The 27,399-nt window shown below is 40.4% G+C and overlaps 1 protein-coding gene across 3 annotated transcripts in view; it reads right to left on the bottom strand.

Annotated features, from left to right (window-relative positions):
- Positions 1 to 4,888: 4,888 nt before the first annotated feature.
- The window catches only part of MBOAT1 (membrane bound O-acyltransferase domain containing 1), a 113,681-nt gene continuing 91,170 nt past the window's right edge, over positions 4,889 to 27,399 (bottom strand). For all 3 annotated transcript variants that reach the window (XM_028479013.2, XM_024121982.3, XM_028479014.2), the window contains 5 exons: positions 24,617 to 24,720; positions 22,367 to 22,431; positions 20,122 to 20,254; positions 17,212 to 17,363; positions 4,889 to 6,243 (listed from right to left, as the gene is read on the bottom strand). In XM_028479013.2, the coding sequence (XP_028334814.1) occupies positions 6,120 to 6,243; positions 17,212 to 17,363; positions 20,122 to 20,254; positions 22,367 to 22,431; positions 24,617 to 24,720 (578 nt within the window). In that variant the 3' untranslated portion in view covers positions 4,889 to 6,119. The remainder of the gene's footprint in view (positions 6,244 to 17,211; positions 17,364 to 20,121; positions 20,255 to 22,366; positions 22,432 to 24,616; positions 24,721 to 27,399) is intronic.

Below are 27,399 nucleotides of genomic sequence, written 5' to 3'. Positions count from 1 at the left end.
GCAGATGAGGTGATTGGTGCTCTGTCCGGGGGTTTTCGGTGGCAGCAGCAGCTCACGTGTACCTCCAGAGCACACGATGGAAATGGTGGCAGTTCAAGACCTCTCCTGGAGTCCAGGAGTCCAGCGGCAGCGGCTTGCAACCACTCCTGTAGCCCAGGGGTGGGGGTGGGACGGCGGCTTGCGATTGTTCCTGGAGCTTGCAGCCTTATGTAAGTTTAGGGAGTTAGACAAAGCTCAGGTGGGCTGGTCCTTCTCTCAGCAAATGCCCTTCCTCTTGGGCCTCATCACGTCATTCACTGAGCCTGGAACCTTCACTAAAGATCCTTCCAGGAGGGGACTGGCCACCCCACTATCTCTATGGGCAACTGTGAAAGCACAGCCTGCTCCTTTGGGTGGCCCCTGCATTAACTGGTACTGATTTGTTGCAAAGGAAACATCCAATTTCAGGATAAGGGCAGGCTTAACTTCACCCGGACAAGAGGCTGGTGAGTGGTGACATTGCTGTGCTGGGTAACCTTCAAGCACTGTGAGATGAGGTAGCTCCAAACTTACAGGAAAACAAGGATACAGCAACCAATCACTCTGTCATTCTGCATGCTGGGATTCCCCCAGGTATTCCTGCAGCACACGCTCTGGATCTTGTCTTTCTGGTCACATTGTGAGCTCTCCAAGGGCAGAGAATGGGTCTTCAGCATCTTTACCTGCAGTGCCTAACAGAATGCCAGACCCATTCCAGACCCAACAAAATTTGATGAATAAGAAAATGCATTAGTTAATGGATGGGCAGATCAGGGGGGTTTCAGACTATGTAAACTGCCTGCCTGAGTGGCTATTTCACATAATGTGCTTTCACAATTCCCTGAAAACACATGCCTTTATTTCAAAAACTATTTCTAAAAAGCAGAAAAGATATTTCCCAGCACAAAACTGACTCCATCAAAACTGTCAAACCCAGCAACGCATTAAACATGCTTTCAATTCCTCATTCATTCAGTGAACACTTACTGAATCTTCATTACATGCCAAGCACTATGCCACGCGCTGGAGACAAGAAGAGATAAGATGTGGTCTCTCGTGAGGCCGGGCATCGATCACTTCTTTTTAAACTTCCTGTTGTGGTTGTGGTGTGCGGCCAGGGTGGAGAGGGGCTGTCCAGAAGGACTCTGCTCACTGCCCTCAGCCTGCACAGTACAGAGGGCACACCCACCCCATTCTGGGACCACCCACCAACTCCTCTTTTGTCCTCCCGATTTCTGCCTTTTTCTCTCTTAGCCTGTCAAAATCTCAGACTGAAGCACTTACTGATTTTTTGCAACTACTGAATAATGTTCCTCTTCTTTATGGTGACCTTAAAACTAAAATAGAAATGTTTTTAACTGAATGAAATATTCTTTAAAGTCTATAGTGCTTTACAATTTTCAAAAGTTTCATATATGTGATTTCATATAATCCCATAATAACCCCTTTTTTCTCCTACCCCTGTGTTGTCCCTCCCTTCCCGCTCCCTACTGGTAACCACTAGTTTGTTCTCTATATCTGTGAGTTTACTTCTTTTCTGTTTTATTCACTAGTTTGTTATTTTTTAGGTTCCACATATAAATGATATCATACAGTATTTGTCTTTCTCTCTTATTTCACTGAGCATACATAATGCCCTCTAAGTCACTCCCTGTTGCTGCAAATGGAAAATTTTCATTCTTTTTTATGGCTGAGTAGTATTCCAGTGTGTGTGTGTGTGTGTGTGTGTGTGTATCTTCTTTACCCATTCATCTGTTGATGGACATTTAGGTTGTTTCCATACATTGGCAATTATAAATAATGCTGCTGTGAACACTGGGGTGCTTGTTCCTTTTTGAATTAGTGTTTTGGGGTTTTTTTGGATATATATCCAGTAGTGGAATTGTTGGGTCATATGGTAGTTCTACTTTTAGTTTTTTGAGAAACCTCCATACTGTTTTCCACAGTGACTGCACCAAATCTTACTCCTACCAACAGTGTACAAGGGCTCCCTTTTCTTCACCTTCTTGCCAACATTTGTTACTTGTGTTCTTTTTTTAAATTAATTTTTATTGGAGTATAGTCACTTTACAATGTTGTTAGTTTCTGCTGTGCAGCAAAGTGAATCAGTTATACGTATCCATACATCCACTCTTTTTTAGATTTCCTTCCCATTTAGGTCACCACAGAGCACTGAGTAGAGTTCCCTGTGCTATACCGTAGGTTCTCATTAGTTATCTCTTTTATACATAGTAGTGTATATATGTCAATCCCAATCTCCTAACTCATCCAACTCTCTCCTTCCCCCCTTGATAACTGTAAGTTTGTTCTCTCCATCTGTGACTCTTTCTGCTTTACAAATAAGTTCATCTGTACCATTTTTCTAGATTCCACATATTTGTTTTTCTCTTTCTGACTTACTTCACTCTCTATGACAATCTCTAGGTCCATCCATGTCTCTGCAAATGGCACTATTTTGTTCCTTTTTATGGCTGATTAATATTCCATTGTACATATGTACCACATCTTCTTTATCTATTCCTCTGTCAATGGACATTTAGGTTGCTTTCATGTCCTGACTATTGTAAATAGTGCTGCAATGAACATTAGGGTGCATGCATCCTTTAGAATTCTGGTTTTCTCCAGATATATGCCTAGGAGTGGAATTGCTGGGTCATATGATAGCTCTAGTTTTAGTTTTTTAAGAACCTCCATACCGTTCTCCATAATAGATGTACCAATTTACATTCCCACCAACAGTGTAGGAGGGTTCCCTTTTCTCCATACCCTCTCCAGCATTTACTGTTTGTAGACGTTTTGATGATGGCCAATCTGACCAGTATGAGGCGATATCACATTATAGTTTAAATTTGTATTTCTCTAATAATTAGTGATGTTGAGCAGCTTTTCATGTGCTTCTTGGCCATCTGTATGTCTTCTTTGGAAGAATGTCTATTTAGGTCTTCTGCCCATTTTTTGATTGGGTTGTTTGTTTTTTTCCGATATTGAGCTGCATGAGCTGTTTGTGTATTTTGGAAATTATTCCCTTGTCAGTTGCTTCATTTGCAAATATTTTCTCCCATTCTGAGGGTTGTCTTTTTGTTTTGTTTATGGTTTCCTTTGCTGTGCAAAAGCTTTTAATTAGGTCCTGTTTGTTTATTTTTGTTTTTATTTTCATTACTGTAGGCAGTGGATTGAAAAAGATCTTGCTGTGATTTAGTCAGAGTGTTCTTCCTATATTTTCCTCTAAGTGTTTTATAGTATCCAGCCTTACATTTAGGTCTTTAATCCATTTTGAGTTTATTTTCATGTATGGTGGTAGGGAGTGTTCTAATTTCATTCTTTTACATGTAGTTGTCCAGTTTTCCCAGCACCACTTATTGAAGAGATGATCTTTTCTCCATTGTATATTCTCGCCGACTTTGTCATAGATTAGGTGAACATAGGTTCAAGGGTTTATCTCTGGGCTTTCTATCCTTGTGTTCTTTTTGATGATAGCCATTCTGACTGGTGTGAGGTGAGATCTCATTGTGGTTTTGATTCGCATTTCCATGATGATTAGTGACATTGAGCTAAAATAAAATATTTTAAATCTGGCCTTTTCAAAAACAAACCCTAAAACATATTTCTTTTAAACTGCAAGCTCATCAACCCAAAACATATTTATTAAATGCATATTATGTTTAGGACAACTAGGAACTCTAAGGCAGTAGGAACAGTCCCAATCTTCTGTTTAAACTTTTGTCCTAAATTGAAATTTTTTCTATGGTTAAATGTTCTCAGGGGAAAAAATTGCTAATTGCTCTTGGAGGTGTTGTCCTTTTAGTACTGAATAAGGCCCCATAATATGAAAAGGGTGTCCCAGGACCTAGCACTGTCTGAAATAGAGAATCTATAAGCTCAGATTCCACAGGCTTGACTTCCATTCCATAACGAGTAATTGATTCTGAGAGGTCTCTTAAGGGACCAGTGGTCCTTGTTTGCCCAGGACTGAGAGGTTGGCAGAGTCTCTGCAGAGCAGGACTGCTGGTCTCCCTAATGATCACCTCTCCTCTTGCCACCAAAGTTCTTCTCTCAGAAATGAAGATACTAAATACAGAGAACCCCAGACATAAATCATATTGCAAGTTCAAAGATTTCATTGTAAGATGGATTATTCCACACACTCCATGCCAACGGTGATGTATACCATTTTTGCTGGTGTGCAAGATGGGTATTTTTCTTGGTCTTGCACCTCAAAATATTCCTGTTGGAGACAGACCCTGACAGATTTTAGGCACCTACATTCTCTTCCCTCTATCCACTATCTAATATTCCTCCTGGGACAGCAAAGTAGGGTTGCCACAAGGTTCCCTGGTTAAACTGGGGTAAGCCTCCTATGCTGGCACAAAAGTGCCACTTCTCAACTTCCATTGTCTCACATAAGGACCAGAGCTCAGGTTCGGAGCAGCATCAGGACCACACAAACTATTTAAGGGACAAGCACATCGTTTCACATTTCATTGTCCAAAGAGACGCACCAGCAGGATACCTCATAGAAAGATCCACAGCCAGTGGCTTTCTTGGGACCGTCTTGGATTCAAATCTCAGCTCAAGCACTAAGTCTGTGACTCTGGGGAAGTTAGCAGCCATCTTCCCGATTCTGTTTTCTCATCTGTAAAAGGAGGTTAATCCTACCTGCACCGTTAGGAACGAAGATCAGAAATCAAACCAAAAACATCCAAGCACCTGACATGTAGTACAGATTGAACGTGTGATGCTCAAATTTTAAGCAAGTAAAACCTTGTACACATTTGTTAAAACACATACACACACACGCTTCAGAATGGCAAGTCTGACACAAACAAAAAGCACTTCTTTTTAGAAATATTTCCTTTATGTAGAAATGCAGTATTGATTTACCATCTGATTTGAACAAATTCTCTCCTCCCAAGGTATTTGATTGAGGGTACAACATTGTAGCATATATTTTGTTATTATCATTATTATTTTCCACAACATTTAATACCATGTTTCCTTCTCCCACATAGAATATCACCCAATAGAAGTTTCCCAAAGGAGCCACAGCACATTCATTACAAAGATAGAAAGGAAAACCTTTTTTCAATCTCTGCTTTCTAATAGGATGATTCAATTAAAACAATGTCGGATTTAATCAGCTATGAAACTGAAAAAAATGGAAACCAGCCCGAGTGAACATCATGGGCTGTGATCATAAACACCTCTGAGAAGTGAGGGGAAAAAAGAGAAATATCTGCCTCTTCTTCCCAAACTTCAATATAACTTTAAATTACTTTTTAAAATATTTATAAAAAGACATCCCTCTGCCTTAATGGTGTGAAATCTGGGTGTTTTCTCAGGGCCACGCCTGGGCAAGCAGAAGGCACATATGCAATGGAAAACAGTAGCCCCTCTGAGACTTCTCGTATGTGGATAGGAGACTTTGATTTCCAACCTTGGCTCATTTCAGAAGAAAGAAGGGTTACATCCCTGGGGTGGGGGGGTGGAACGCAGCCACCCTCAGGGCACATGTCTGACTTCCAGTCCATTCAAGTGTCCATTCACAGTTAGTCCTGCAGGCCCGTTCAATTTTCAGTATTCTGCAAACCTCCCTCCACACGGTCCCTCCCCGGCAGTCTTCTGAGTGTAGTTAATGTGTTTGAGAACAGTAATGTCGCAAGTCAAAGGACTGGGGGCTTCCCAAGGAACAACCGTCTTGCATATGTTCTGGAAGACAAGTCATCTCAGCTTTACCTTCTAACTTCTGGAGCAGACGCCCGGGTTCCCAACATCCAGATTTCAGTGGTTGGAGATCATGCCAGAAAAGTGAAGACCCAGTTAGCCCAGAATGGACTGTCTCTGCAGTTCTAGCACATTCTCCACACACCTCCATACTACTCAAATGTCCTAGAAAGTATTAAATCAACTGGACATGGCTGATTCAATGATACAAAAAAAGCTTTATAAAAATACTCCCTGCACTTAAAAAATCAAAACAAAATAGATGCATGTAAACATCACCTCTAGGTCACTGGAGAACTCTGGAGTCTTTTTATCTCCTCTGTCCAGTGATTTGCAGTCTTATGTGTTCAGCTTTTGTTTGTTTCTTTTTTCTGGAGGTATCAATCTATTTTTTTCTTAACAGAGTTCAGAGTCTGAGGCCGCCTTTGATTATGAGCTTGTGGTTTGATTGGCAGGAATAGTATGATCAGGAGACTGATAATGTGTAAGTAAAAGTACATGGACCTAGGAATAAACACACAAATTATATTTCAAACAAGGGTGTATGTGGGAAGTGTCACATGAAGCAATTACATCACCTTTTGGCACTGGCGGACCTGACTGCCCTCAGGCTTGCCTTGATCCACTCCACAGATAACTCCCTTTGGTGGGTGAGTGGGATCTACAAAAAGGCAAAGACCCCACCCCTTCTTTTGGGAATGGAAAAGAAGAGACGTATAAACACAATGGTAGTAATTAGCAGAGGGGTGAAAAGCCACAGGTAAGTGACCATCTGATTTACCATTTAAACCAGGACATTAATGACAGTGAATAACAGCTCTACAGATAAACACACTGGCTCAGCAAGTGTAAGCTGGGATTCTCACAGGCACACCCCAGGCAGAGGGAACTCCAGCTTTCAAAGTCTGCTCTCGTAAAATGTACTTTGTTCTTGCATTTTGCTTTAATCTTTTACATGTGGCCAAATCTACACTGGAGCAATTTTGTTAGATTAAAGCCAAATATTCTGGAAGTCAAGGGAAAAAAACCTTCAACTTCCCAGGGAGGTTTAGTAACCTATTCCGATATTCCATACTTCTCTCAAATTTTAAGCAGTACTTCCATCATTTTGTTATGGAAAAACTCAGCTAACATTTATAGAGCATGCTAGGACTAAACTAGGTACTCCAGATACACAGATGAATAAAGCATAGTTCTACTCTCAAGGAGTTTGCTAGCTACAAAAATTCCTACACAAATTCTAACATTCTTATACATTGAATTAAGTGTTATCTAGTTAAAGACAACAACATATGAGATTTTGCTTTTGAAAATGATTTCATAGAAAGGTTCTGCTCTGGCTAAATGTTTGTGTCCTCCCCCAAATTCATACGTCGAAGCCCTGACTTCCAATCTGATGGTATTTGGAGAAGTAGACTTTGGGTGGCAATTTGGTTTAGAGGAGGCAATGATGGTGGGGCCCCCATGACAGCATTAGTACCCTTATTAGAAAATAAAGGGAAATCGGAGCATGAGCCATCTTTCTCTGTGTCCCTCTCACTGTCCCTCACCCCATCTCTTTTGCTGTCCTTGTCTCCCTTGGTCTCTCTCTCTGCTATGTGAGGACACAGTGAGAAGGTAGCCTTCTGCAAGCCAGAAAGAGAGCTTTCGTCGGAAACCAAATCTGCTGGCATCTTGATCTTGGACTTCCCAGCCTCCGAGATTGTGAGACATAAATGTATGCTGTTTAAGTCACCCAGTCTATACTATTTAGTCATAGCAGCCTGAGCTAAGACAACTTCGTTCTTTTTTAAAAAATTTTATTGGATTATAGTTGATTTACAATGTTGTGTTAGTTTCAGGTGTACAGCAAAGGGATTCAGTTATGTATATATATATTCATTTTAATGATTTTCTAATATAGGTTATCACAGAATATTGAGTAGAGTTCCCTGTGCTATACAGGAGGTCCTTGTTGGTTATCAGTTGATATCTTATAATATAGTAGTGTTTGTATGTTAACCCCAAGCTCCCGATTTATCCCCCCAACCTACATGTCTCCTTTGGTAAACATAAGTTTGTTTCTGATATCTGTCTTTCTGTTTTGTAAATAAGTTCATTTGTATCATTTTTTTAAATTAGATTCTAGATATGGGTGATATCATATGATATTTGTCTTTGTCTGACTTAACTTCACTTAGTATGACAATCTCTAGGTCCATCCATGTTGCTGCAAATGGCATTATTTCATTCTTTTTTTATGGCTGAGTAGTATTCACTGTATATATGTACTACATCTTCTTTATCCATTCCTCTGTAAATGGACATTTTATGTTGCTTCCATGTCTTGGCTATTGTAAATAGTGCTGCAATGAACATTGGGGTGCATGTTCCTTTTCAAATTATGGTTTTCTCTGGATATATGCCCAGGAGTGGGATTGCTGGATCATATGGTAGTTCTATTTTTAGTTTTTTAAGGAAACTCCAGACTGTTCTCCATAGTGGTTGTACCAATTTACATTCCTACCAACAGTGTAGGAGGGTTCCTTTTTCTCCACACCCTCTCCAGCATTTACTGTTTATAGACTTTTTGATGATGGACATTCTGACTGGTGTGAGGTGATACCACATTATAGTTTTGATTTGCAGTTCTCTAATAATTAGTGATGTTGAGCATCTTTTCATATACTTTTTGGCCATCTGTATTGCTTCTTTGGAGAAATGTCTAAGTCTTCTGCCCATTTTTTTATTGGGTTGTTTGTTTTATGTTTGGGGTTTTTTTTGACATAGAGCTGCATGAGCTGTTTGCACATTCTGGAGATTAATCCCTTGTCAGCTGCTTCATTTGCAAATATTATCTTCCATTCTATGGGTTGTCTTTTTGTTTTATGGTTCCTTTTGCTGTACAGAAGCTTTTAAATTAGGTCCCATTTGTTTATTTTTGTTTTTATTTTTATTAGGAGGTGGGTCCAAAAAGATATTACTGCAATTTATGTCAGAGTGTTGTGCCTATGTTTTCTTCTAAGAGTTTTATAGGTCTTTGATGCATTTTGAGTTTCTCTTTGCATATGGTGTTAGAGAATGTTCTGATTTCATTCTTTTACATGTAGCTGTCCCATTTTCCCAGCACCACTTACGGAAAAGACTGTCTTTTCTCCATTGTATATTCTTGCTTCCTTTGTCGTAGATTAATTGACCATAGGTCCGTGGGTTTATTTCTGGGCTTTCTATCCTGTTCCATTGATCTATATGTCTGTTTTTGTGCCAGTACCATACTGTTTTGATTACTGTAGCTTTGTAAGTATAGTCTGAAGTCAGGGAGTCTGATTCCTCCAGCTCCGTTTTTCTTTCTCAGGATCGCTCTGGCTATTTGAGGTCTTTTGTGTCTCCATATGAATTTTAAAGTTTTTTGTTCTAGTTCTGTGAAAAATGTCATCGGTAATTTGGTAGGGATTGCATTGAATCTGTAGATTGCCTTGGGCAGTATAGTCATTTTGACAAAATTGATTCTTCCAATTCCAAGAACATGGTATATATCTTTCCATCTGTTTGTGTCACTTTGATTTCTTTCATCAGTGTCTTATAGTTTTCTGAGTACAGGTCTTTTGTCTGCTTAGGTAGATTTATTCCTATGTATTTTGTTCTTTTTGATGCGATGATAAATGGGATTGTCTCAATTTCTTTTTCTAATCTTTCATTGTTAGTGTATAGGAATGCAAGAGATTTCTGTGTATTAATTTTGTATCCTGCAACTTTACTGAATTCATTGATGAGCTCTAGTAAGTTTTCTGGTAGCATCTTTATGACTTTCTATGTATAGTATCATGTCATCTGCAAACAATGACAGTTTTACTTCTTTTCCAATTTGGGTTCCTTTTATTTCTTTACTCTGATTGACATGACTGGGACTTCCAAAACTATGTTGAAAAAAGGTGGCAACAATGGACATCCTAGCCTTGTTGCTGATCTTAGTGGGAATGCTTTCAGCTTTTAACCATTGAGAATGATGTTAGCTGTAGGTTTGTCATACATGGCCTTTATTATGTTGAGGTAAGTTCCCTCTATTCCCACTTTCTGGAGAGTTTATATCATAAATGGGTGTTGAATTTTGTCCAAAGCTTTTTCTGCATCTATTGAGATGATAATATGGTTTTTATTCTTCAGTTTGTTAATGTGGTGTATCACACTGATTGATTTGTGGATATTGAAAAATCCTTCCATCCCTGGGATAAATCCCACTTGATCATGGTGTGTGATCCTTTGAATGTGTTGTTGGATTCGGTTTGCTAGTATTTTGTTGAGGATCAGTGATATTGGCCTGTAATTTTGTGTGTGTGTGATGACTTTGTCTGGTTTTGTTATCAGAATGATGGTGACCTCATAGAATGAGCTTGGGAGTGTTCCTTCCTCTGCAATTTTTTGGAAGAGTTTTAGAGGACATGTGTTTACCTCTTCTCTAAATGTTTGATAGCATTTACCTGTGAAGCCATCTGTTCCTGGAATTTTGTTTGTTGGAAGTTTTAAATTGCTGTTTCGGTTTCAGTACTTGTGATTGGTCTGTTCATATTTTCTATTTCTTCCTGGTTCAGTCTTGGAAGGTTGTACCTTTGTAAGAATTTGTCCATTTCTTCTAGGTTGTCCATTTTATTGGCATATAGTTATCTGTAGTAGTCTCTTATGATCTTTTGTATTACTGTGCTGTCAGTTGTAACTTCTCCTTTTTCACTTCTAACTTTATTGATTTGAGTCCTTTCCCTTTTTATCTTGATGAGTCTGGATAAAGGTTTATCAATTTTGTTTATATTCTCAGAGAACCAGCTTTTAGTTTCACTGATCTTTGCTAATGTTTTCATCCCTATTTCATTTATTTCTGCTCTGATCTTTATGATTTCTTTCCTTCTGCTAACTTTGGGTTTTCTTTGTTCTTCTTTCTCTAGTTGCTTTAGGTATAAGGTTAGGTTGTTTGAGATTTTTCTTGTTTCCTGAGGTAAGACTGTATTGCTATAAACTTCCCTCCTATAACTGCTTTTGCTGTGTCCCATAGGTTTTGGGTCATCATTGTCATTTGTCTCGAGGTATTTTTTGATTTCCTCTTTGATTTCTCCAGGGATCCATTGGTTGTTTAGTAACATATTGTTTAGCCTCCACATGTTTGTTTTTTACAGTTTTTTTCCTGTAATTGAGTTCTAATTTCAAGTGTTGTGGTTGGAAAAGATGCTTGATATGATTTTAATTTTCTTAAAATTACCAAGGCGTGATTTGTGACCCAAGATGTGATCTATCCTGGAGAATGTTCCATGTGCACTTGAGAAGAAAGTGTATTCTGCTGCTTTTGGATGTAATGGTCTATAAATATCAATTAAGTCCATCTGGTCTAATGTGTCATTTAAGGCCTGTGTTTCCTTATTGATTTTCTCTCTGGATGATCTGTCCATTGATGAAAGTGGGGTGTTAAAGTCCCCCCCATTATTGTGTTACTGTCGATTTCTCCTTTTATGGCTGTTAACATTTGCCTTATATACTGAGGTGCTCCTATGTTGGGTGCATACATATTTACAATTGTCATATCTTCTTCTTGGATTGATCCCTTGACCATTTTGTAGTGTCCTTCTTTGTCTCTTGTAACAGTCTTTATTTTAAAGTTTATTTTGTCTGACATGAGTATTGCTACTCCAGCTTTCTTTTGATTTGAATTTGCATGGAATATCTTTTTCCATCCCCTCACTTTCAGTCTGTACGTGTCCCTAGATCTGAAGTGGGTCTCTTGTAGACAGCATATATACGGATCTTGTTTTTGTATCCATTCAGCCAGTCTATGTCTTTTGGTAGGAGCATTTAATCCATTTACATTTAAGGTAATTATCGATATTAATGTTCTTATGGCCATTTTGTTAATTGTTTTAGATTTGTTTTTGAAGGTCTTTTTTTCTCCCCTTCCTCTTTTGTTCTCCTCTTGTGATTTGATGTCTGTCTTTATTGTTGTGTTTGGATTGCTTTTTCTTTTTTTGTGTGTGTATCTATTGTAGATTTTTGGTTTATGGTTCCCATGAGGTTTTGATAGAGCAGTCTATATATGTACAAGATTGTTTTAAGTTGCTGGTCACTTAATTTCCAATGCATTTCCAATATACTGCATTTGTGCTCTCCTCTTCTCACAATTGCTGGTTTTGATATCATATTTGTGTGTAGATTATTTCCTACCTTTACTTTATGTTTGCCTTTACTGATGAGCTTTCCCATTCTTAATTTTCTTGATTCTAGTTGTGGCCTTTTCTTTTCTGCCTAGAGAAGTTCCTGTAGGATTTGTTATAAAGCTGGTTTGGTGGTGCTGAATTCTCTTAGCTTTTGCTTGTCTGTAAAACTTTTTCTCTGTTGAATCTGAATGAGAGCCTTGCTGGGTAGGGTATTCTTGGGTGTAGGGGTTTTTCCCTTTCATCACTTTACATAATATCATGCCACTCCCTTCTGGCCTGCAGAGTTTCTGCTGAAGACAATCAGCTGATAACCCTATGGGGATTCCCTTGTATGTTATTTGTTACTTGTCCCTTGGTGCTTTTAATATTTTTTGTCTTTAATTTTCATCAGTTTGATTAATATGTGTCTCAGTGTGTTCCTCCTTGGGTTTATCTTGTATGGGACTCTCTCTATTTCCTGGACTTGATTGTTTCCTCTCTCATGTTAGGGAAGTTTTCAGCTATAATCTCTCCAAATATTTTCTCAGGCCCTTTACCTCTCTCTTCTCCTTCTGGGACCCCTATGATGTGAATGTTGGTGCATTTAATGTTGTCTCAGAGGTCTCTGAGACTGTCCTCATTTCTTTTCATTCTTTATTCTGTTCCACAGCAGTGATTTCTACCATTCTGTATTTCAACTCACTTATTTGTTCTTCTGCTTCAGTTATTCTGCTATTGATCCCTTCTACTTTATTTTTCATTCCAGTTATTGTATTGTTCATTTCTGTTTGTTTGCTCTTTAAATCTTCTAGCTCTTTGTTAAACATCTCTTGTAACTTCTTCGTCTGTGCCTCCATTCTTTTTCTGAGATCTTGATCATCTCTACTATCATTACTCTAAATTCTTTTTCAGGTAGGTTGCCTATGTCCACTTCATTTAGTTGTTCTTGTCGGTTTTTATCTTGTTCCTTCGTCTGGAACATGTTTCTCTGCTGTCCCATTTTGTCTAACTTTGTGTTTGTGGTCTTCTTTCTGCTGGCTGGAGGATCATAGCTCCTCTTGCTTCTGGTGTCTGCCCTCTGGTGGGTGAGGCTGCTCTTGTGGTTTGTGCAGGCTTCCTGGTGGGAGGGACTGGTGCCTGCCCACTTGTAGGTGGAGCTGGGTCTTATCCCTCTGGTGGTAAGGGCCATGTCAAGGGGTGTGTTGAGAGGTGGCTGTGAGCTCAGTATGGCTTTATGCACTCTGTCTGCTGATGGGTGGGGCTGTGCTCCTACCCTACTGGTTGTTTGGCCTGAGGCGTCCAAGCACTGGAGCCTGTAGGCTGGTGGGAAGGGCCATGTCTTGATGCCAAAAAGGCAACCTCTGGGAGAGTTCACGCTGATCAATATCCTCTGGGGCCTCTGCTACCAGTGTCCTTGCCCCTGCACCCCCAATGAGCCACAGCTGACCCCTGCCTCCCCAGAAGACCCTCCAAGACTCGTAGGTAGGTCCAGCCTCAGCTCCTATGGAGGTACTGCTTTGTGCTGGGTCCCAGGGTACATGAAAACTTGTGCACGCCCTCCAAGAGTACAGTCTCTGTTTCCTCCAGTCCTGTGGAGCTCCTGTACTCCAGCCCCATGGGCCTTCAAAGCCAAATGCTCTGGGGGTTCCTCCTCCTGATGCCAGACCGTCATGCTGGGGAGCCTGATGTGGGGCTCAGGACTCTCATTCTTGTGGGAGAACCTCTGTGATATAATTATTTTCCAGTTTGTGGGTCACCCACCTGACGGGTATAGGATTCATGTCACAAAAGCACCCCTCCTACCGTCTCGTTGTGGCTTCTTCTTTGTCTTTGAATATAAAATATCTTTTTTGGTAGATTCCAGTCTTTTTTGTTGATGGTTGGTCAGCAGTTAGTTGTGATTTCGGTGTTTTCACAAGAGGAGCTAAGCTCAAGTCCTTCTACTCCATCATCTTCTCAGAATCAGAAGTTCTTTCATAATACATTTAGATGTTCACTTGGGGCTTATTTACAACTTAAAGGAAAAAAATTAGACTAAGAAATTTAAAGCTGGGATTTGTAGTCACTGTGCATTGAAAAGTGACTAGACAGGAAAATGAAGCCCATCTGACATTTAAATGTCAATCAATCAGGGAAGGGTATCCTGAGAAATGGATTTGCATACAACTGCCATTCATTGCCAGTTATTTAAATTATCCCCTAGTGAGGAACAGGTCTGGAATGCATCTAGACCCACCTCGACTAAAAAGATGATTCAATTTTATTTCTTTTGCCAGATTCAGTGATTCTCTTAAGAATTTCTGAAAAAAATTGTTTTTAAAAGATTCTGAAAACTTTTTTTGAGAGGCAATCTATAATAGCCATTGGCAACATGTGGCTGTTAAAATTCAAATTAGATAAATTGAAAACTCCGTTCCTCAGTCACACTAGCCACATTTCAAAAGCTCAACAGCCACATGCACTGGTGGCCAACATACCGGATAGTATTTTGGTCATTGTAGAAACTTCTATTGGACAGAGCTGATCTAGATAGGGGACTTAAATTATATACATAAGCAACTATGAAAACAAGATAACATATTAGGTTGAATTCCTTGTAATTGACAGAAGTGACAGAAATGTCAATTTCACCCTAAACAAAGGTGTTTTCTAAAAAAAAAAAATAGATTGTTTTTAAAAAGAAATGGAAATCTACATGAGTGATCTGGATTGATAATGATTTAATTCTTTCCCTAGAACTCCTGCCTAAATATAGAAATTAGCATGCTTAGTTGGTTAAATGCATGTGATCACAAACAAATCACCACTTTGTGCTACTCCCCTAACAGTTAACATTCTTCCAAAATAGCTTCTCCTAGAGAAATTGTCAGTAACTGCACTACTGCTTTTGCTGTTTAAAAAAAAAAAGAAAAAATTTTGCATCTGAAACTCGGGCCTTGCTGTGTGAGTTTTAACTGCTCACCCTCTCTGAGCCTCCACTTCCATATATTATAAAGAGGGACACTGATACCTACCCTCTTCTCAGCTCACTACTCTCTACCTTGGATTGATTCTATATTCTGCCCACACTCATGTTTCTCGGGGCTTCCTCCTATCACAACGGGGCTTATCTATGCTGCTCCCTGGGTCTGGAACACAACCCACAGTGTTCCATCCACCACTCTCAGCACCCTCAGACTCCAGGACTCAAACGCTGCTTTCTCCCAAGAGCAGATTCCTGTTACATGCTCTCATAAATCTTTGTACCATTCACTCAGAGTATGATCTTAGTGGGTATTTATAAATTTGTCAATTATTTCCTGTCACTTCCACCAAGCTATCTCCTCCATGGAAGTAAGGATGATTTCTATCTTTTGCTCACCATCCCATCCCCCAGCTTCTAGAAAAGTGCCCAGCATACTGTAGGTATTAAATGGTACTGAGTTAAATACAGGCATTTCTGCTACAACATGATACATACATTCCTGAAAAAAATCTTGCGTCTGGCAACATCATGTGCTTAAGACACCAGGACTAGGGTGGTTTTTCTCTCTCTCTCTAGTTCCTGTTTATTAGTCCTCATAGGCACTTAGATTTTCCAAACACTGGGAGAAACCCTCAGCCCCATCCATCTTACTCAGGAATGCAAGTCAATGTGTTTCAATGCCTGTTATAAAAAAAAAACAAGTGCCTCTTTTTAAAAAAATCTGATTTAACGGAACATTTTTTATTTCACCGTTCCATTTCTTTTATAAAAGTCATCTCCTCACTAGCAGCTCTCTCCCCTAGAGTAAGGGAGTGTGGAGGGGGCTGGGCACCTCCAAAGAAAAGGGAGAGAAGGGCCCAGGGTGACAAGTTAACCTATGAAGACAGAAGAAGACAACTCAAAACCTATGAGACTTTGTAACCAGAGCGCTAACGCAGACAATGAGCACCCAAGCCAGAAACTTGGACAGCCCAGGCAGATTGCTCAACGGGGCTAAGGCTGCTTCAGGGGGCAATAAAAGTCCCAGATAATGAAGGGCAAATGCTGGCTAGAGGGCACTGAGACAAGAGAAAGGACAACAGAGCTGTGAGCAAGTGGGGCTGCCCGGAGGGAGGGTGCAGAGGAGGTAAACCAAGATGGTGCAGCTTGGGCGGGGCGCCTCTGAGAAGAGGAAGCCCAGCGTGGGGCGGGCACTCATGGCTCCTACCGCCGTAGTAGCTGAACCGAGGGCTTTTTCTGGCTGAAGATTTCATTGTTTTTCCACTCTTCTGGCATCCCTTGTCTAGAAAAATTTGTGTATAAACCAGCTCAACTCCCATATTATACGGACATAACTCCTGTGACCTAACTGGCGTTATAGAAACAGACTTAACTGAGGAACATGGTGTACTTCCCTCTACCTTCTTTTCCTGTAACCTGAAAAAAAAAAAATCATCCTAGACATTGATACCTGTACCAAGTAGTAAAATTTCTTTGATCATTCCTGACCAGCGAGTCCAATCCCTGATGTACAATAAGGCACGTTTGCATGTTTATTTCTAAGCCACTTTTCTGATTGTAGCTATGGTCCAAACTCAATCTGCAAAAGTCTCTGCAAATCAGTAAATAACACAAGTTGGTATTTATCAAGTACAGACTACATGCCAGACACTGGGCTGAGCCCCCTGCACGTTTGCCTCATTCAATCCTAACACCTAAAGGTGCTTGGAGGTGAATTCTATTCTTACCTTCATTTTACAGTTGAGAAAACACTGGTAAAAGAGGTTAATACCTTGCCAGAGGTCATGCAACCATTTCTCCAAGAGTAGAGAAACACGACTAATTCAACAAAAGAGGGAAACGATAAAAGTAAGCACAGAGAGGTTTGCAGTTCATCTGGAGGGCTGATGTTTGAATATAAGGGCCTGACACCCTTTCCCTAAGACACCCTTTCCCTAAAGGCCTCTAGTCTGTAGGGTGAACCCAGCCCCAGCTGCGGCCTGCTTCTGTCCCTGTCTGAGTGCCCCACGGCCTGCAACATAGCCTAACCCCAGGGCAAAGAGGCAAGGGCAGTGAACTCACCCTCTGAGTTTGCAATCTGGATACATCCCTTCAGAATTCACGGCCATAAGCATCTCTTACTTACATTAGGCGTGGCTGAAGGGCTACCTGTGAACCCTGCTCACTGTATTACTATTCGTCTGTTGGCATCTCCAGGACAGACACTTCCTCCTAAAGCTTTCTCTAGACATTTTCCCATCGAAACCATACATAGAGATTGTCAGCACTGATAGATTCAATTTGCCAACTCCTAAGTCAAACACAGAGAGAACAGACAAGTTTACCATAGAGCAATCGAGAACAGTGGAAACTTACTTGTATAAACTGATGGTGGGTTCAACGGCCAACATAACGAAGGGGGCGACTGTATAAGAGACGGCCAGCTGAGTGACAGCCCAGGTGACTATGTCATAAACAACCTTGAGGGCTTTTGAAGAAAGGAAGTAATGTCTGTAGTTGTTCCTCACCTGCTCACCAAGGAAGTCATGGTGGATGGGGGGATGCAAAAAATAGAAACTTTTACTCCATGCATGCAGGTAATACCCCTCAGGGAACATAGGGGATAAAAACTACCAACCATCTGAGTTCTATTTTCAACTAAAAATACCACTATGGTTTTTCTTATTATTAAAAATATATAAGTTCATTCACTGTAGAAAAATGTTTAAAGAACAACTAAGCAGAATCACATTTTTTTTTTCTTTAATATCTCCCAGAGAAAAGCACTGTTGAAAAACTTGGCACATACCTTCCAAGTCCTTTTACATTCATATATATCCATATTTACGTTTCCAGTGGCGTCAATATATGTTTAGCCTGTTTTTTCATTTAGTAACATAGCATGAATGTTTTTCCATGTCATTAAATATTAATCTGATACAATTTTAATTATGGGAAAGTTAGTCTCCTAGCCCCTGCTATTGTAAACAATTCTGTGATGTATACTCTTGTAGAAAAGTCTCTGCACTGTTTCCTAATTATTTCCTTTGAATAACAGTAATAATAGTGTAATAACATGAGCTACGATTTATTGAGTGCTTACTGTGTGCCAAGCCTGTGCGAATTCTTTATGGGTATCATCTCTTTTGACTCTCCCCACAGGCCTATCATGTAATCATCAGTAGGCCAATTTTCCAGACAAGGAAACAGCATTCTTTGAGATGGAAAATGCTGGGTCAAAGGATACTCATTTGTAGGTCTTTTGACACAGATTTGGCTCCAGAAAGACACCTAATTTCCAGATGCCAGAACCAAAGACAGAGCTGAAACAATGGCTGGCTTATAGGTAGGTCAGCCTCAAAGCAGGAAAGGCTTCCTAGGGCTGCCTGGGAAGCTGAGGGCACCTCCTCGGCTCTGAGTTCCTCAGGACAGAGGCTAGAGGTCCAACTGTGGGCAGTACTGAAAAGCATGTAAGAGATTTTACTAGGTAACTTCCTGGGCCTGAGACACTTCATGACTGTTTGAGTTCATTCTCCTTTTGGAAAAAAAAATGGAAATACTGTTCTATGAGCCCTCTCCCCTCCATCCCTTACCTAACTTATTTGTGAAACACATTTCCAGGTCACCCAAGAGGCTTTACATAAATTAATCCTTTTATACCCATTGAAATCAACTAAAGACATCTTAAGAAATAATACTCTGAAAGTATTAACAAAATTCTGGCCTTTGTTCAAGTTTGTCCTCCCATCTGTTTTGTAGTTTTGTGATCCAAGTTAGTATATGTACGGGAGAAAAGAAAATGTCTTCTGTTTTCAATGCACAAATATGTAAAATATGTAAAGTGTGCTAATCAGAATAATCAATTATCCATCTTGTTCACACATGTATCCCCACAAACCTTCTTCTAACTAAAATAATAATTCCATGGGCGAGGAACTTTTTTGTTCACTGCAATAGCCCAGCACCTACTATCATATAGTAGGGCTCCTGAAATATTAATAGAACAGATGAATTCAAGAATGAATAGCTAAAAGAAATGGAAAAGAATTCCCACTCTACCTGTCTCTCCATTTAACAAGTATGAAGATGTTATCCATTTCTATTCCCAGCACTAGACCAGGAGCAGTGGCCATATCTGTTGTACTCTCCATTTTTTCTCCAGTACCCATCACAGTACTTGGCACTCAGTAAATATATTTTTAAAATAAAAAAAAAATGAGTGAATAGCTGTGCTGGGGCTCCTAAATCCACATCTAAAATACAGCTCAACAAATCTCATTAGAAGCTCTTGGCACCTGAATAAGGAATGCCACAATCATTATCAAGTATTGAAAATGAAATAAAATTCAAAGCTCTGTATGTGACAGAATACAGTGAATTGTAATTACTTATATACATGTTCATCTCATTCTTTGAGGGCAGGCATATTTTTTAATTCTGTTATTATTCTTGCTCTACAGCCAGCAAATGGCAGGAACAGTCTAGGACAAACTGAAGGCTACCCCCAAAACCTAGAGAACTAAATTTATCAAATTCACAAAGGACTTTACACAAACGAATTTAATTGGATCCAACATGAGAGCTGAGAGCAATCTTTTTTTTTTTTTTTTTTTTTTGGTATGCGGGCCTCTCACTGCTGCGGCCTCTCCCGTTGCGGAGCACAGGCTCCGGACGCGCAGGCTCAGCGGCCATGGCTCACGGGCCCAGCCGCTCCGCGGCACGTGGGATCTTCCCGGACCGGGGCACGAACCCGTGTGCCCTGCATTGGCAGGCAGACTCTCAACCACTGCGCCACCAGGGAAGCCCTGAGAGCAATCTTTAAGAGAACAGTTCCTATGGCTGCAATTTTACCGGTTGCTCAGAAACCAAATTATTTTTAGGTGTAGGATAATGAAAAGAGACATTAAGTAGAGTATAAGCAAAATGAAGTTTTACAGAGCCTACATTAATAATCATTGTCACCTGTCATTAGTAGACTGTATGTTTACAGCCTTTAATGATTAAAAATGTTTTCATCTCTTAAGGCACTAAACATTGTTCCAAAAAGTCCTTTTGTTTTGCAGACACCCCCTGCAAGTAATATGAAAATAAAATGCTTAACCATTTTATGACCGTAAGTTCCAATATATTTAAGTATTTCTCTAATGGGAAGACTTTTGTTGATTTTTTCAAAACATCCCTCTCCTACTATCACCCCCAACACCACTTCTGCTGGGACCTAAAAGACAACAAACACACAGGCATCCGATTACTAAGGAGAAGACCCCACAGCCAAAGGGAGCTTACCGTTCTGGCTGCTAGCGTGACAAGGATTCCAGTTAAGAAGGTAAAGTAGTATCCAGGGTAGACACCATGCCACAAGGCAGACAGGATGAAGGTTAGCACTGTAGGGTGCCAGGGAACCCGCTCATAGCACACTCTGTGAAGACAGGAAGGTACAACGGGCCACAGGTCCAACATACCAGAAACTTCCGCCTACACCTGCATCATTTTGGAACCAATCGTGCAGAAATCATTTGAGCCAATATGGATGGCGTGCCTGCCTCACCCTATTCAGGCACTTGCAGCGCAATCCAAGCAGCTTTGAGCTCTAGTTTTCTTACACTCTCCCAGACGGGCCATTCGCACAGTCCAATCTCTCTGTAAGATGCGTGAATGTTTCACCTCCATAGGACTGAATGATCTGGACCCCATCACACAACATCTAATAAAAGAGTGGTCACTTTTCCCCAACGAGAGCTCCTGCCTTATAGAAGCTTATTCCACCAATGGCCTAATCTACCAGGGATACTTATGGATAAATAAGTGCCATTGGCACTAAAACTTTTAGAATCAGGGTAAGGGTCTTCAGAAGTGAGATCCTTATCTCGTCTAAATTAATTTACTTTTCCACGCCGGCCCCAATGTCATCTAACTCATCAACGCTGCAGCCTTCTCATCTCCCTTGGCCATGACTCCAGCACAAAATCAACGTGTCAGTTATATGGCTTCTTCAGTCCTCAGTGTCTACTGGATTCCAATCCATGAGTTTGCCTTAAAGAGTGAGGACACTGTAAGAATCTAGAAACTGTCAGCAAATACCCTGGAGATCTTTGGCTTCTTGGTTGTTTATTAAAACAACGTGACAGGGGACTTCCTGCCAAATTCAGTCTACGGATTGCCAGTGGCACCATAGGAGCAACTACGTGGCTTCCTAAACGAGAGGGCCCAGATAAAAAGTAAAACAGAAATCCCAACACTTCACACCAATCCAGCCCGGATGGGCTGTCAAAAGTAACCAAGTTAAACCCAAACTAAGGACTATGGCTCTCTCTTCATAGGAAGAAAGGGAATGCATTTGAGGAAAGAAACACAGGATGGGACTCCATTTGTAATGTTTTGTTTTGAAATGAGAGGTAGTTTGCATGGGTATTTGTTTCTTACCCTCTGCATCTTTTTGTGTGAATGAAATCTTCCATTTTCTAAAATGATTTTTAAATAGTTTTTTTTTCATTTTTTATGTGCCCACATGTATGTTCGTTCAGTCACATTAAAAATGTTTATGTAGAACAAACTCCTAGTGGAGACTGTAGGACTCTCCCTACATTGGGATTATTCAATATACAGAAAGAGGTTTATGCTAAAATGACTTGCAAAATGAATAGCAATAACATTAAGGGCAAATTTTCAAAAACTGCATATTCAGAGTAGTTGCATGAGTTTACTTTGTTGGAATTATTATACATTGTCTCTTCTTTTACCCCGATGTTTTAACTGATGAAAAATGCTACTTATCAAAAACAGAATCAACAGCTTAATATTTTTATACTCTCCCTGCACTCATGTGATAGGAATATTCACGAGCTCAAGTTGGCCACTTCAAGGATAGCATATCATTAGTTCCACAATAACTAATGTTTCTAATTTTGGAATGTGTAGAAAAACAGAAGGACAGAGAAACAACAAAAATACAAAGTTGAAAAGCGTAAGCATTTGGGGTACCATAAAGCTTTCGATACGGGGGATAAAATAAACACAGCAATCTTCAGTGATCTGTTGCTGACATTGACCCTCCATGACATCTGAGCAATAGGCTCTCCTCTAGATAAGAGGCAGCACATCATAGAGCTTAAGAGCCTGGCTCTGGAGAGACACTCATATATAATATGTAGGAGATATGGGCTCATATCTATTGCTCATTAGCTGTGTGACTTTGGGCAAGTTACATAACCCCTCTGTGCCTCACTTTCCTCATCTGTAAAATGGGGATAGTAATTACCAACACCTCACGGGATCGTTATGAGGATTAAATGAGTACCTAGTACACAGTAATGGCAGTATGAAGTATCTGGTACAGTAAAATAAATATGTTACATTGTGACCTTCTCAAATTACTGTATTTCTACTTTTTCATTTACACAGCATAGATGTTAATACCAAACACAAGTGTCAGATGAGGTTACCACTGGCAGACTATCGCTGTTCATCTAATGACACCCATCTAAACATATCCCAGTGCCATGAGTAATGAGGTCGTTTTTGTTTTCCTTACCGCTTTAGCCAAGTAGCTGTCTGAATATTCCAGTTTTCTAAGTACATTTTGAAACTTGTGGCAGTCTAGAAGGGAGAAAATAACACCTATCATTAGCTTTAAAAATACCCCAAGAAATGGAAAGTCCTCCCCAGAATTTCCCTGGCGGCAGATTAGATGTGCTATTTCAACAGTGACTACTGCACTGTTCCATCGCACACACAGTCAAATTTTCTGGGGTTTATAACATTTACTTTGCAACTAAAACTTGGCTCACAAAGTCTCAATTTTTCTCAATCTATTTTCAAATTATAGGACGACTGAAGGAATGTTTTGTAGGTTTTCCTTCCATTCTGGTGAAACACAAAATTTAAGTCATCTGAATTTTAAAACTAAATACTCTAAAATGGGATTTTCCACCGGAAAAGTTTCATCATGTGAATTTAGTGCCTTTACGGAGACGGCATGAATTTAATTGTCATCTTTTCATTCTGTGGCCATCTGTAAACCAGGTCAGTCTGGTGAAGTTATTCTACAAATAGCTGCACAGGTTCAACTGTATCAAGAATAGTAAGGAGATTTTATGCATGAAGGAGTCACAATACAGGAAAGAAAACAAACATCACCCAACTGGCAATGATTCAGGTAAATCAACCGTCGAGAAAGAGAGGTTCCAAAATAAGTCATCAGCTGGGTTTTCTCATTCAAAAGAAAAAAGAAGGAAAAAAGACTTAATAAAGGCTGGTGGTAGAAAGCATGAAGCAAACATTTAGGAGCCAGAATTCCTAACGAAGTTGAAAAGTGCAAACGTCACTGTTTTCTGTTTCAACCGTAAGAAAATCTTAGGCCACACACTGGCCTAATGTAATATGTTTGGAAGGAAGGGAGGGAGATATCAGACCAATGATGGACTGACGGACAGACTTTTGTACTATGAGGTTTTGTTTGTTTGTTTGTTTTTGCGGTACGCGGGCCTCTCACTGTTGTGGCCTCTCCCGTTGCGGAGCACAGGCTCCGGACGCGCAGGCTCAGCGGCCAATGGCTCACGGGCCCAGCCGCTCCGCGACATGTGGGATCGTCCCGGACCGGGGCACGAACCCGCGTCCCCTGCATCGGCAGGCGGACCCTCAACCACTGCGCCACCAGGGAAGCCCTGTACTATGAGTTTTTAATGTCAAAACCCTATGGAGTTTTATTTATCCCTTTAGACACCTTCTATGGCTAATAAAATGCTATACACACAGCTTCAAGGTGCCTTAAATAAGTCAGACTTCCTTGGGATTCTTTAGCTCCTTGGTCTATATCAACTTTATAGGAAATACAAACTTTCTCCTTCTGGTTTTCTTTTATAATAAATACATAACTCAGCCCTTTACCCGGAACACAGGTCCCCTGATAGCCTAGTTTCCACCAAATGTGGGTGGCAGGTGGTCAGTCTCCACATCCCAGGTTTCCTGCCCTATATGGACATCCCCCCTTCCTGCCCCAACTCTCCAGTGGCACTCTGCCTGCCCTGTGGTGGGTGGAAAATCAACCACCAGCAACCATGAGTCAGCTGGCTGGAGAACCAACACTTCAGTATGTTGAGAATCATGCCCTTCCTCCCAACCAGCTGCCAGGAGGAAAAGGGCCCAAGACTTGGCATTCCTTTCAGCTCCAAGGGATGACAATGCCAAGGAAACCGAGAAGGATGGGGCCCCAGAGAGACCACCTCTAGAGATGGAAACATATCCAGAACTGTGGTCCAAGAACAAAGCCAGTGAAAAAGAAAAACCACACTAATTCTAGTGGCCTGAAAGCTGTGCACCAATTACAATTCTTAAAAGCGAATGCATTATAAATGTTTCCAAAGGAACCACCGAGAACACTGGCAATATTGAAATCTAAATACAACTGCTAGTCTGTACCCTTGACTAAGGAAAGGAGAATGTGAACAAGAGAAAATGATATCTGTACTTTCTAGTTGATAGAACAGGAATGTAAGCAACAAAAAGATTTTCCTGGCTCTTTTTCAGGTTTTTCGTGTGTTGTTATTACTTGAACCGTTAATACTGCCAAGAAAGTAGGCACCTTAAAAGAAAAAAAAAAAAAAAAAAAAAAAAGGAGAAAAGTTCCAGGATACAAAATGTCCCCGAGCCTGCTGGAGCCAGCATTTCCTGATAGCAGATTTTCCTTGCACACTGATGATAAACTTCTATGGATACCACACTCACAGCAAACCATCTGCTTTATTCACAATGGCAGCTTGATTCAAAAGCATGATAAACTCACCTCAATTTTCCAGATGTTTAGGTTAGAAAGCAGATCCCAACAGAAATTTCCATTCTTATCCACTCCGCTGAACCCAAAGCCAGCTGCGTTATTCACTGCATCAGCTATGGTTTTTAAAACAACACATTAGGATGTGGAAAAAAAGTCACATTGCTGCTTTAAAAGATACTAAATGTCTGTCTAGCTTTAAGATGAAGAGAGATAGTTTCCTTGGAAAAGAAACCAAAATAAATTTAAAGGACCTGGTACCATTATGAATCAGTTTTGGCTCTTGGGTGACCTCAACTTTTATTCATTCATTTTTATCATTCACTAGCATTTAGTGAGCACCTGCTAAGTAAGAAGGAAGGTGCTAGATGCTCATAGAATGCAAAATGAAATAAAGAGAAATGAAGAAGCAAAACAAAGAAACAGGAAGATTTAGTGACCAACTGGATATAAGGGGAGAAAGGGAAAAAGGTGAAAATACATATAAGCTCAGAGACCAGAAGATATAGGGGACTCCGTCCAAGAGCTGTCATTAAAGATGGCGGGACACAGGCTGATATCATTATATCAGGAGGAGAACCAGCTCTGAAAGAGAAATTGGAGCTCGTTCTGGACATGTTAAGCATGACATGCCAAGCATGACATGCCAGTAGGATATCAGTTGGGGCAGCCAAGATACAGTTAGAAAAATTTAGAACCTAAGAAAAAGAACGGTTCTAGAGATGTGAATTTGGGGCCAGCTGCCATAGAGGCCACATGTGGACACAATGACCAAAGCCACCCTACCTACAAAGTCAGTCCAAAAGCTCCCGTGTCCATCGTCATGTCACTTCACTGAACTCTATGAAAGTGTCCCCCTGTTGTATTTCAGTTCTACTCAATTCCTTAATGAAATTTTTTACACTCAAAAAGAGATCTGATGAAATCAACACAGTTGTATTACGATAGCCAAGAGGCTAATTTTTTCTCTTCACTTATCTTCTCTCAAGTTCAGTCTGTTAGAATATTTTCCTAAGAAAAATAAACTAATGAAATTGTAAAGTCTGAGATCTGGGGGAGAGCTCAGAGAAACCTTTCCTTTGCTAGGTCTGTTCATTCCATTTCTATGGGAGTTCAGGTCCAACTCAAGCTGTACTTCTGAAGAAAAACCACCCGCTCTAAGTATGACTCCTTTCCTTTTGGCATCGTTGCTGATTTAATATCGCTTATCTTATGTTTAGCTTCACTGTAAAATGATCTGGTTTCTTTTAGAAGAAAGGAGGAAAAGTACCGAGTCCTAATATGTCTTTCCCCCAAGCCGACCGGAGGGAGACTCAGTGGAAAAGAAAAAGAAGAACAAAGGCAGAGTGTACCAGTTAAGAAACCAAGAGTTTTAAAATGTGTGGGTGCAAACTGTGAATGACAGAAACACTAAACCAGGAGAGGACAAGCCCTTGAGGTTGTAACTAAAAACAGGGCTGGGCTGACCATGCTGGGACCAGCAGAGCAACCCAGGAATTCCCTCTCCCATCTCCAGCCTCAGATCTAAAAAAAAAAGAATGACTTGTTTTTTTGGTCCTTACTATTTTCCCAGGATTCTGTAAAGCATTCCACAGACATTTCTCATTTAATCACACCATTGTGAGCAAGATGGTGGTTCAGGGTGGGAATGACAGGTCTCCTGGGTTCCCTTCTCCACTTGGGAACAGGGTCAATTCACAGCCTTGGGAGAGTTGTCTAACTTCTAGAAACCTATTCCCCTGAGTAGAAAATGGATGTAATAACAGTACCCATTTTAAAGGGATGTTGAAAGGATGAAACCAAATTGAATATATGTAGACTGCATAACACAGGGCCTGGCCCAAGTCAGCACTCAAGAATGGTCAGCTGCCACCATTATTATTATTATTATTATTATTACCATCCCCATCTTGCTATTAAGAAGACTAAAGCTTAGTAATGTTATCACCTGAGTGATCTTAATGTTAAACAGTGCCAGAATCTGAATACTAGAACTCTGGTTCCACAACCTGAGTGGCTAGGAGAGCAGTTAGAGGTTCGAATTTCACCAGTCTAAAACTGGCTTCGCTTGCATGGTACATGGCTCTAACACATGACTGAAGATAAATTCATTTGGACACCCATATTTTGGAACCTGTGATCTTTAGAACACAGCCTGGGCTAAAACTGAGTCTCACTAATTAGTACTAATTAGTAGAAGAAAAACAACCAACCAGCCTCCTATGCTAAGTCCAAAGAAAATAGCTGTACTCTTTCGACGGAAACGGTAACTAGAATTAGGCTTACACAGTACAACTCAGCTGAGATTCCTCAGAATTTATAATCATGTATTATTAGTACATCAATTATATGTAAATGGTGTTTGAAGGAGCTGGATAAAACAGTCATCCAGTTAACCAGTTTAAACATTCCCTGTTACACTATTCATGGCTTCTTTACTCATAAATAATACAAAGGTTAATTTCAGACCAGCCCATTCAATCTAAACTACAACAAACTTCAAATTGAGGCCATACAAAGTAATGAAGTGTTTCTACTGAAGCTACGAGAAACGATAAAGAAAGGGCAGTGAGGGAGAACAGACAAAGAGGTAAGTCCACAGAGAAAGCTGTCCATGGAAAGGGTCACTCCTCTATTCCAAATATCTGGGGTCACTCCGCAAAGAGCAGACTGCAGGCAGACACCCGTGTCCTGTAAGCCCCTCCCCACCCAGGTCCCCGCCAGCACAACCCACCTCGTGTTAGACTTTCCCTATGAGACTACGGCATGGCCTTTCTTTCCTCCTTAAATCAGGA

Source organism: Physeter macrocephalus, chromosome 18, assembly GCF_002837175.3.
Source record: "Physeter macrocephalus isolate SW-GA chromosome 18, ASM283717v5, whole genome shotgun sequence".
Lineage (NCBI taxonomy): Eukaryota > Metazoa > Chordata > Mammalia > Artiodactyla > Physeteridae > Physeter > Physeter macrocephalus.
The sequence above is the reverse complement of the archived record's forward strand: the minus strand, read 5'-3'. Positions and strand labels throughout refer to the sequence as shown.